The sequence below is a fragment of the Acanthopagrus latus genome, chromosome 4 (genome assembly GCF_904848185.1).
Source record: "Acanthopagrus latus isolate v.2019 chromosome 4, fAcaLat1.1, whole genome shotgun sequence".
Taxonomy (NCBI): domain Eukaryota; kingdom Metazoa; phylum Chordata; class Actinopteri; order Spariformes; family Sparidae; genus Acanthopagrus; species Acanthopagrus latus.
Genome location: NC_051042.1, coordinates 10,301,363 through 10,313,693, shown reverse-complemented (window position 1 = coordinate 10,313,693; position 12,331 = coordinate 10,301,363). Strand labels below are relative to the sequence as shown.

The window sequence follows — 12,331 nt, the reverse complement described above, 5'->3', positions numbered from 1 at the left end:
AAAGGCAGCAAAAGTAATAGCTATAGTACGTACATACTACAAGAAGGGCTTGGTAAAAACAGGTTTCAATTCAAAAGCTGACACAAGCTGGTAAAATAAAAATGTTTACTGGAGGTTAAGGCAGACAGGTGAGACAAACTGATCCAGCTGAGGATTCTACTGGAGAGCAGGAGCCTAAAAGGCAGGCAGGGGGTCAGCCAGGAAAAAAAAAAAATGAACAGTGGATGGGGATGTCGGAACAGGTGGGTGGGAAAGGTCAGGTGATGGGGAACGGCTGGAGCACCGGGGTTTCCGAGGGGCAAAATCGGAGAAACAACCATGAAAATATTATCGAGTTAAATCAGATAAACACTGCTGGCAGAGTGTTGATAAGCTTTCTGGAAAACTACTCTCACTGACTACAAGTTAGTACGAACATGAAGACTTTTACATGAACACAAGTCATTATTTCACTCAGATTTTGAGAGCAAAGTCAACACATCCTCTTACCTAAACTACCGAATAGGCTGATTGTCAACATTGTCACCAGTGATTGACTAAAGTTATTAGGGGTGTCACAATTTCGATCCCAAACTGTTTTCAAAGCAAAGCCAGATCTTCATAGTCATGCATATTTTTTTATTAATTTACTATTCACCCTCAGTTCCGTGATAAGCCGAGCTTGTACCTTCCATCGCTTGACACACAAACATTCACACCCACATGCACATTCTCTCATTCTGAATGGAAACATAAAAATCTGTCTCTGTAATCCCTTTGCCTTTGCATGACACCCTGACTACACAAGCATGGAAGAAAAAAAAAATCATCCCAGTCTATTTATTTCTTTACGCGATCCAGTTTCCTACCTAAAGCTTTTTAAGGGCAACCCATGAAAGTGGAGATCAAGGGGGGAAAATATGAGGCAAAGAAATAAACAAGGTGAGGACAGGGTAAGTGGTTGGGGAGCCCTAGACTCAGTGGACTCAGGGACTCTCTCAGCCGGGCGGGTTAATACCCAGTTTTTCTTGCTCTGTGAACCTTGTTTGTGTTCCACTGGGCGAGAAAAAAAAAAAAAGGAAGAGGATATCTGAGTCCAATTGGGCACACTGGGAGAGGCAAGGGTCAGTTTTGATGGACCGTCCTCCCGCATTCTCACATTTTGCTTGGAATAAGAAGACTCAAATTAAAAGAAGGAGGGAGGGATGAAGGGACAAATTCCGGACTGGCTGCAAGTGTGCCCGCAAGGAAATGATGCAAGAACCACGTAAAGGGCCAGAGTCAGAGAGCGTGTCCATTAAACAATCTGTTTTCTTCTCCGCTAATCCTTCTTTCCTTCAAGAGTCGCGCCAATTTATCTTCTTAAATCTCTTTGATAATCTTCGCGTCTTTCATGTTGCGCAGTCTCGTTTCCATCTGAATGCCCTGAGCATTCTCCCACTCGACCTGTTTATTGTCCCAGGAGGACTCGTCAAGACGGTACAGTTTGCGAATGTCTTTGATTAAATGACTTGATTTATTTGGATTGTGCTGTGGGTTGTCGTTGCTGTTAGATGGCTGCGCACATGTAGCAGAGAATAGACACATTCATAGGATCATTTTCAGCCCGCTGTGTCAACAGCTTCTATAGGAACTACTGTATTCTTTTGGTAGAAAGTACAGTAGCCGCAGTGAAAAACTGTCCACAGCAAGGGTTGTGAGCTACTAACCAGAACAGTGTTTCTGGAGAGACACATTACTGTTGAATTTTTTAAATGCAATTTTTTTCCTATGCTATGAAATTGCACTCACCTCCACTGTACTGGGTGAATGCAGGAATCTCACCGACGAATGTCTCAACCTGGGCACATAAAAGCAAAGTTATCTGCAAAGTAGATACCACTAGAAGTGAGAAAAGTAAGAAAGCAAAACATAAAAAGTGTGCATTCGTGTGTGTGTGTGTGTGTGTGTGTGTGTGTGTGTGTGTGTGTGTGTGTGTGTCTCACTTCCCTGAGGAAATCCATTCCTCTATGGAACTGAGAGTAAAGTGGAAGGAAAAGTGACATCAACCTGGGATGGGCAATAAACCACTCTGTGAGCAGAAGGGAACAGTTAAACATCCCATATAATTATAAACTCCATTCCGTCTGACTTGCCCCCTTTTCTCACCTGGCACAAATCTTTCATCACCGTCATCAAGGGATGATATGAGTCACTCACTGTTGTACAGCCCAATCAGCAGTTTATGTCACAGTAAACCATCAGAAGATATTGCTCCGACATTGTGATGTTGGCACCCCCCCCCGGCGAAAGCCTTCTGTTCCTTTGCTCTGATCACATTTCTCTTCTCTTCATTTATCCTTAGGGTGTCGGCCCGGCTTCGATCTGTGAGTCTTAGAAATTAATCTATAGGGAATATGGCATACGAGTCTCATTATTACAGTAGTTTACATTATACCTAACCATACCCAGTGCTGCTCTTTGTCATCTCTCCTGGATGTAGTTGTATCAGAGCTCCCCCACACAATCAGACTTCCTACCTTTACTGGTTTCTGTGCAAATTTAAAGATTATATTAAAACTCTGACACTTATTGACAGTAAAAAAAGTAACAAATGGTAAAGCTGTACAAAGACCTTTTTTTTAAAGGGGAATGGTGAGTTGTTTTGTACCTTTTATTTCTTCCTTCTCTTCTTTACCACCCCAAGCAAATTCGATTTGCAGCCAATAATTATTATACTGTCTTACGTTTCTGTCCCACAAAATGCAGTACAAAATGTATACTTGGTTGTATTTCTCTCAATAAGGTTCATTGAAAAAAGAAATACCAGAGTTCCTTTCATAAGGGACAGTGTACAGTGCTCAGGCAGTGGCTGTAGTGCTTACAGTTGTGCTCATAAGTTGACATACGCTGGCAGGATTTGTAATTCTTTTTTGCCATTTTTCAGAGAATATGAATGATAATACACTTGTGGTTAGTGGTTGGGTGCAGCCGTTTATCATCAATTGTGTTTGTTTGTTTTTTTTTTATATCATAATGACAACAGAAACGACCCAAATGACCCCGATCAAAAGTTTACATACTCTAGTTCTTAAAACTGTGCATTTCCCCCTTTAACATTAAGGACAGCTCAAAGTCTTTTGTGGAAGTTGTGGATGAGGCACTATTTTCTCAGGTGGTAAAGCTGCCCATTCTTATTGGCAAAAAGCCTCCAGTTCCTGGAAATTCCTGAGCTGCATCGTGTCACGGCCAGTGCAAAGCCATGACAAATAATAGGAGAGGACACAAGAAGTTAATGCTAGGAAATCATAATTTATTCAAACTAACTCAAAAACCAACATATCAATGTTGTAGCCAGCGACAGGTCGACTTGGCCTTGTGTTTTGGATCATCATCATGTTGGAACGTCCAAGTGCGTCCCATCTGGGCGTGATGGGTGCAAATTTTCCTCCAGTATTTTTCTGATAACATGCTGCATTCATCTTGCCATCAATTCTGACCGAGTTCCCTGTGCCTTTGTAGCTCACACATCCCCCAAACATCAGTGATCCACCTCCATGTTTCACTGGAGGAATGGTGTGCTTTTCATCATGGGCCTTGTTGAGTCCTCTCCAAATGTAGCATTTATGGTTGCGGCTAAAAATTTCAATTTTGGTCTCATCTCTCCAAATAACTTTGTTATGTTATATATTATCAGACAATTGTGTTTACTTTCTGACTCTTTCCTCCTCATCCAGCCGTGTACTGGCAAAATAAGGAAAAGTTATTCTAAAGTCTTGCCTTTTTTAATAGATAGCATGACATTGAGAAGCTCAGTAGATGCACAGGTAGGCTACAATGGAAATAAACTTTCCCCCATCATGGAATCATTTCGTTTCGTTTATTTATTATTTCCTACCCTCTCTCTCCATGCCCCATATATCGTCTCACACACAGCGCCCATATACACATGTACACCTACTCACGTGTGCAAAATATTAACAAAATATTTGGTGGAATCTCAAACTGGACCACGTACCTTTTGCTAATTACATGAGAGGGACATCATTAATCTCAGTGGGGGAGATAACAGACCCTAAATTAATGTCGGTAAGAATGACTGTCACCCAGAGTATAGAACTCTTTCACTGTCGTCATTTTGTCTTGTCGTCGCACAAAAGCAACTGTAATTATGGCTCAACTCCAGCCGGACCAGCATGTACGATACCAAAACCCCCGAAGTGTCTCAACTTAATAGAATGCAAACATCATTAGAGCATCATTATGAGACACTTTTACCTTAAAATAACAGCTGCAAAACCATTTGAATGGTACATTTTCTTGTAAAAGAGTGAATGGCGTCAGCCATACTACTCCCCTACCACTTGTGTCTGTAACTTCAGTGAGTGGGTGGGATCACAGTGTTACAAACAAGTTTACTTCAATATACGAGTCTCCAATTGCTACATAATGTTGCTTTAATTAATGTGATTAATTACATTGTTTTTCCCAGTTCACACTATGACAATTAGGGACATGTCTGCTTTGTAAATGGTGCATTATCAGCCAAACGTGCAGCTCTTTTTAGCCTCTTTTTTTGGTTTTACCACCTGCAAATTTACATTCTGTAGTTTTATGCGCTGCTCAAAAATCCCATTTATGGCAGCTATTTTCATTAAAAAGACCTGTGTTCTACCTGCTCAACACATGTCAGAGAAAACAGTTGTCTTAACGTGCTTGTGAAGAAAATGTCAAGCTCAGGCAGTTTTATTAAGAGTTGGTAGAAACCAAAACAGAACTGAAATGACAGTGAATATTGGACTTGTATCAGTTGGCTGGAAGCAGGACCTCAAAGAAGAAAAAAATTGATAATGTTGCTCCATATCTGTTGGATATGTTAATAGGAAATTGTTTGCTAACCTGTTTATCCTTTCAACTTTAGATGGTGCAGACACAGAACCTTGTGTCTGTTATTACTGAAGACTTCTGCACCATAGTGGCCAACAATCAATGCATGCAGCTAAATTATTGAAAAGGAGAGGGCTGTCGTCAGCATCTTAGCAGATGGAAAATAGAACTGTATGGCCGCAGGATGGAAAGTGATAAATGAAATGTCATTTCTCATGTCTTAAAACACTAATTCCAATAAAGATTCTAATATTGGGCAATGAGAAATCAACATAAACAACATAAGTTTTGGTTAAAGCAAACAGGAATGCACTTTTGATGAACAAAATATTCCTTACAAGTTAACATCCCTTCTACCATGTTGTTGGCATATACAGAGAAGAGAAAACATGGGTCAGAGCAGGTACTTTTTTTTTCCCCTTGGTGTAAGATGGACAGGATATTGTTTGCATCCATTCTAGCTGTAAGCTGTAGGCAGTCTATGCCATGTGTCAACAACATATTGTAACCCTATACTAGGGTTACTACATAACAGTTCATTGGTCTTGTAAAGACAGAATTAAACATCTAGTGAACCCTGATTCAGACCTTGACATGTGGAAACTGGTGTTTTTTTTTTTCTTTTTTTTTTTTATCCATTATGAACAACCCATATAACTAATACCCCGCGACCCTGCAGAGGATTAAGCGGCGTACATATAATGTGTACAGATGATGGATGGATGGATGGATATAACTAATAGATGTTCCTGCTCCTACACGAGAGCTTTTGCCAAGTCCTTCTTTTCTTCAGGTACTTCATTGCAACTTCATACTTTCTGTCTGCTATAAAACTGGAAAAAAATACATCCGTAACGTATTATATTCTAAAATGAACCTTAATAGCTCTTGTGTCAAGGAGCTCACTGAAGGATACAGAGGACAGCTTAGTATAATAAAGCTGAAGTTTTTCACTCGATCCCATTTGAAAGAAAGCTGTTTGCACAAGCCTTCAAGGACAATGCGGAGGTGTTACGGATTCATGTTAAGTCTCCCTGTGCCTCCGTCAAAGATCCTGTCTGCTGCCTGCTAATCACACCTATTGTAAGAGTCCTTTACTCTCACTGTGATGGGAAAAAAATGAAAATGTTTTGACAAGGCCTCTTCCACAATTGCATGACACAACCTGCAGCAGTCTGTCTGCGGGAGGTTGCACTGTGGCTGTATTGTCACAGTGGACGCGGGGAAGAGGAGAGATAGTTGGTTTAAAGACTAAATATATGTCGAATTATAGTATAATAACTAATGAAAGGATTCATTTTCATACCAACTGAAAACTATCACCATCTTGACACGTTTTTTTAGTTCATCTGCCACCTTGAAAGGCAATTAAGGGGCCAAATATTTTCCGCAGGAGTTGGTTAAGACCAAAAAGAGAGTGAATATTCACATAACATTCATCAGGTGGCCAGAAAATCAACTTCATATTAACACGCCAGAATTAAGGAGGTGAGGAGTAGGAAAGGGGCCATTGTCTTACGCTCCTGACCCACATTTGTCTTGAGTTGTGGATCACAGTGACCCGGCTGTAATTGTTTTCACCTCGTCTGTCCGTGTACAGACTTTTGCGAGCATGACAGGGTCAAAACCCTGTAAGATGCAGTTTGTAGAGCTTTGTGCTACATGAGTAGGGCGTCCTGGGTTATATTTGGCTATTAATGATAATTAATGATTATCAGGGATAATAACTAATTATGATAACTAATAAGATCCAATTTACATTAGATCACCTCGGGGCACCACCCTTGAAGAATGGAAAACATAGCCAATTCGCCAAATCAGTCACATTAAAAGGTACTAAACTGTAATGTTGTAACCCTGATTGTGAAAAGACTGCTATGTCAGCTGGTAGCAACATGATAGGCTACCTATATAGCCTACATACCTATAGGCATCAGTCTATTTTCACATGATCTTTTTTCCCACATGGAGACATACAACACTAACAAACATACAGAGAAAGAAAAAAACAGGCAGAGGCAGAGAGAGAAAGAAGGACAGCATACACAAAAGGGAGAAGAGGAAAAAAAGGTTGAGAACAATTTTTACATTCATGACACAGCGAGATAAGAGCTACAAAAAAAAAGAGAGAGAGAAAAAAAAATAAAAATACAGATAAGCAACGTTTCTCATACTGTAAAGGCCAGTACCTGCTGACAGGAGGCGTAGTAGACAGATTATTCCTGCCTCCTTTTAAAAAAACGCTTGCCCTCTTTCAAAAGTGCCACGCTTACGCTTTTATTTTGAAGGGCAGGCTCTCTTGTTTTCCGGTATTGTGCCGTGGTTGAACCCAGCTGCGGCGGCAAGAAGCAGCTGATGAATTCTAACAGCGGCGAGGAAAAAAAAAAAAAAAACAGAGAGGAGAGAAACATGAAAGAGCGGGGGAGGTAGAGAGGGAGAGAGAGAGAGAGGGAGAGAGGGAGAGAGAGGGCGGTAGAGGAGGAGTGCTGTCGGACCATCCTACCGGGCAGACCAGGAGGGTGAGGCTTATAAATGTTCCGTCGGCTCAAACCGTGTTCGTCTTTGTTGCTGTCAAGACAGAGAGAAAAGCTGGCGTCCATAACGGGACTGCGCCTTTATGCAGACTCCACATCATTAGAATGCGGCTGTAGGAGTGTGTCCGCGCTGCACTACAGGACTTTAAACCTGCATACTATCGTACTTTAAGCTATTCCGTGCCTCTCTATTCGCACCACTACTAATATCCCTTATGATATTTTATGAGCGACTTGTAGCGTATCATCCGGCTTAAATGCGCTAGGATTAGTGTAGTTCGCCAGCGATGTGTTTGCTTGTCGGAGTCGATGGATGGGATGTGGTGTCTCACGTTGTTCTGGCGTGGACGTGAGCAGGAAATGCCACCGTGCACAGGCCCGTCCACCCCGTGTCTCAGTGTGTTGTGAATGTAAGGCTGCAGACAGGGAAGGGAAACAAACAAGTGCTGCCAGCTGTTTGCTTTGGCTCAGATTACACTAATACACACGCTGTCTGTGAGTTTAGGACACATGATATCTTGCTCTTTATCAGTAATGTGTGGCTAATCAGAACCCCCCCCCCCCATCTTTTGCTTGTAGTCTTTCAACATGACAGCCCTGCGTCAGAGGAAGGGCAGCCGGGGGAAGGAGCCCCCGCTCGGCGCAGAGTTTCAGTCCCAGCAGTCCAACTGTTGCACCAATCATCATCCAGAGAAGATCTTGCATGGTGAGTGACCCGTCCACCCAGCTGATTTTCATACATGGCTTTTGGGCCAGAGGCAGCGCGCTCCAGTGACTGCACAACGCGCCCTTTGGCATTGGGGGGGGTGAGCGTGGTTGGCAGCCATCCACCTTGCTGAAGCGTTGCTGAGCCGGATCCAGCTCCAGGGCCATGCACTCTGAGCGTGACCCTGACCTCTGACCTTGGCCCTGACCTCTGACCTGCTGCGGGTGCACACGTGGAGGGAGGCTCTCAGTGGGGTTTTAAGTTGTAAGCTGCATCGTTTCCACAACTCTCACACCTGGAGCGCTCTTACACACACCCTTAGAGGATATGAGGTAGCCGAACTGAAGTTTTTTTTTTTTTGGGGGCTTTTCAGAGATTATTTAAGTATTGGACCCTGTGATATTAAGAATATACAATTTATTCCCTGCCATTATAAGGTGCAGCTCCCAAGCCAGTTTGGGGGATTTACTTTCCCCTTGATCTAATGGTTGTAGTTCATAGGCTTGGACGACATCACAAAATTGATATCTCTATATACAGTACTGAATAATTCCAACCATATCTCTGTCCTTCCAAAAATGACAATCCAGTAGTCACACTCTGGATGACACATCACATACAGTGATTGGCGCCCTGTCTAGAGGTGAAAAAGGAAATTGTAGCTCTACCTCTGGCTCTTTTTCATTCCTAACACAACCATTTCTTCTCACTTTTCACATGAAAAAGTGCGATACTATGAGCGCCCTCCAGAAAATGTGTGCTGCCATCCCAATACATACATGATGTTGAGTCTCACCCCTCCCTTTTGTGGACTTTTCACTTTACCCTACAGTCTAGCTGTACGGAACAAACCCTTTTTGATGTCTGATGTGGTCGGACAACACGTCGAAGCCATTAGTTCCAACCCCGAGTTAGCGCATGAGCAGTGTTGGGACCCTGAAACTGAAGCAACTGTGTGGGATTAAGCCATTATTTGTTTTATTACCCACACCTGTGTTTTTCTGCTGTGAAATCGCAAAGTTTGTGCAGCACATATGCAAAACATTAATCTTGTGTTATCCTGCAGGTGATTGGTCATGGGGGGCCATAATCTGGACATCTGTGGGTTGGTCTGTGTCTGTTGGTCTCGGCCTGCTGTGCTGTATCTACATGGCCACACTACATGAGAACGACCTGTGGTTCTCCAACATTAAGGTAAAAAGGCCCTTCTCTGTTATACCCTTTCACGCTGGACCAAAAATACCCTCTAACACTCACTAACATGTGGGATTTGTGTTTAATTGCAATGGGAACACTCCTGCGTCAAATGACTATGCAGTAGTCATCAGTGTTCATTTGGTCACAGCTCCAGTCAGCTGGAAACACAACAACTGGATAAGCTGCTGGCATGTTGATATGTTCCCATTTGTCTTGGTTCAAGCACTGCTCAACATCGTTCAGTCAGTTTGATAGAGCGACTGAAGCAGATGTTTGTGCTGGATGTTTTAATTAGTAATAATCTGACCCATCACAAAGTATCCGATATATTGGTCAACGTCTGAGGTGTGTTGTTTCCTAATGCATGATTATGTTATACTTCAGTAATTGGTATTGGCCCGATATCGTAGAGGGGAAAATTTAAAACCCGAGCTAGAGTGACACTGTCCTCCGTTTTCCCAGTAGCGCTTCCGGCCGTGCCGAGTCAAACCAAGCCACGCTGATTTGCTCGTCCATCACCATCTTCAATAACGGGCCGTGATGACGACCTGTAGCTGCAGCCAGCCTGTAACAAGCCCCCTTCTCCCCCTCAGATCAATGCTAAACTTGTGTTTGTGCATGAAACCTGAGAAGCAGAACGAAGCATCTCTGCCTTAAAGACGAACCGCTGTGTAATTCACACAGAAAGCTGGCGCTGCGGCTCCTAAAGTGATGTAACAGTACATGTCATGATGATGACGTCGGTGTCTTTTCAAGGTGTCCCCCCTGTCAATCTAAACTCGCTGACATATAATCATATGGATGCTGTTATAATGTGTAGTGATTGAGATCCTGACCCACCAAACATCCTGGAAAGTGACAAAGTTATGTTTTTCACTCTAAATTACATAATTACATAATCACCATCAGTAAACTGGGAGCTGTCTGACTCTCTTACTCATGGGGATGGAGGCTGTTTTCCAGGGGAAAGTTCACTGAAGTCTCGGTCCGGAGGGTTGACCGTCGCGATGATTTATTTTCATCACAATCACTCGTTTAGTTAAAGTTTTTCGCCTGTGACAGACGCTGTTTTTCGGGCAGTAATGTGACGAAGAGTTGGGAGGACAGACAGGAGGACAGGCAGGAGGATGGACGCTTCTCCACACAGCTGTGGTATTTGTTTCCTCATATAAGTTGTCAAAGACAGTTACTACGTTACTTTTGTTTGCTTATGTAACACTTTGTGGGAAATTTCTTTCTGTTAAGTTGAGTGAGGGACCTGTGCAGTTATCAGACTGTACGATTGACACGCCCCCGCTCTGCGCCACTAGCTTATTTGTTTATACTGGTTTGGTTTGCCAATAATATGAGCCCTGATACTACCTCCAGAGACGGATCAGTGCCGGGGTGAAATTTCACCCCTCGCTGCATCCGAAACTTTCACACAGAGGAGGATGCTGAGAATTGGCGAAGGATCCCCGCATGCAAAAGGTAATGTAAATGGGGCTAGTGTGTTTAGCTCTCAGTACTTTTGTAGTTTCTAACTGAATCTCTTTAGTTTTCCCTCGTCCCATTTGTATTTTTGAAACGTGCTGTGTTTTACTTGTTCCATTCACACTGCCCTTTTCCACTGCATTGCAGTCCATGTGAAAGTTTCAGATGCGGAGAGATCAGACAGTTTCGCTGCAGCTCTGATGCTCCTCCATAGGTAGAATCGAAGCAGAGCCGGCCGCGGTGTGAAAGGAAAAGCTGGAGGCCTGGATCAGGGGTATGTCAGTCTGATGGTGCTCAAATCAAATGACCCATAAAGCAATGTTACCGGGCAAAACAACAGTAGTGTGGTAACAAGAAGTCTCTTTGGCAACTTGCATGAGTAAAAAAATACTGCAGTTATACATGGAAAAGCCTCTGTCATCCTGTCTGTCCTACCGACTCAAAAACAGCATTTGTCCCTGGCAGCAGCCAGACGGCCTGATGATTATATGACCTGATATAGAGCAAAAAACTTTAACTTACCATGCGTTTGTCACCTTCCACTACTGTGTTGTTGTAGTTACAGTTTCTGGCAAGTTGTGTTGAAAAAAGGTCACTGCGTGGATCAGTCCTCCTTACCGATACTTCACTGAACTTTCCACTAGAAAACGGCATTCCTCCCTGAGAGTGATAAAGTCAGACGTGGTCTGCTGTTAACTGATGGCAATTATGTAATTATGAGTGAAACGCATAACTTTCTAGGATGTGTGATGGGTCAGGATGTCACAACACATTATAACTGCATCCATATGATTCTAAACAGCTGGCCGATACATGTTTAGATTAACAGGTGGATGCCGGAGGAAACGCGCTACAAAAACCACACATGTCAACGTCATGACGTGATCATGATGTGTACTGTCACGCCTCTTTTGGATCTGCAGTGCCGGCGTGCTGTATGAATTGATGCACTGACGTGGCTTTACGCCTGGGCTGCTTGGTTCAGTGTGAACATACAAAGGCTGCCTCATAATAAAAGCTTTTAAATGACTAAGTAATGGGTGGCTTTTATTGTGAAGAAGTTACAGGAAATGAAACTTGCTGGTAACTTACCTAGCAGAGCCATGTTGTTAGTGGTGATTCTTGGATAGTACTGCAGTGATTGGGACAAGAGCGTCATTTGTAAAGGGCAAAAGTGAGCAAGTTAATTTTGAAATGTTTGGATACGTTAATGATATCAGTTTCACATCTGACATCTGGAGCTCCAATGTCATCACTAAGTCTGTCAGCACAGTGGAAAGATTCAGGTTTTACTTTTGAAAAAAAAAGGTGTTGCACACTAACCGGTTTCGTGGCTCACACACACACACTCACGTAACTTTTTTTTTGCTATGTTGGTAAAATACAGGCTACACTGTGGTGAGTTATATTTCGTATTTTACACTGTGATTATAATACCTGTATCATAACTACTCAAAATTACTCTCAAGTTGCACTTTCAAATTAATTTTGAATGTTTGAAAACATCAAGTCCAAGTCAAAATTACATGAAGCAGCACTACTGCAAAACTGATTTGTGAGGTTGTATTTGCGTACT

General features: G+C 42.6%; 1 protein-coding gene across 4 annotated transcripts in view; it reads left to right on the top strand.

Moving 5' to 3' along the window:
• The first annotated feature begins 7,130 nt into the window (after positions 1 to 7,130).
• dpy19l3 (dpy-19 like C-mannosyltransferase 3) overlaps positions 7,131 to 12,331 on the top strand; it is an 81,370-nt gene continuing 76,169 nt past the window's right edge. The window contains exons 1-3 of one of the 4 annotated variants that reach the window (XM_037096124.1): positions 7,131 to 7,364; positions 7,959 to 8,085; positions 9,152 to 9,279. In XM_037096124.1, the coding sequence (XP_036952019.1) occupies positions 7,968 to 8,085; positions 9,152 to 9,279 (246 nt within the window). In that variant the 5' untranslated portion in view covers positions 7,131 to 7,364; positions 7,959 to 7,967. Of the gene's footprint in view, positions 7,365 to 7,387; positions 7,790 to 7,958; positions 8,086 to 9,151; positions 9,280 to 12,331 lie in introns of those variants that run through there. The other 3 variants (XM_037096123.1, XM_037096121.1, XM_037096122.1) reach the window with 3 other exon arrangements.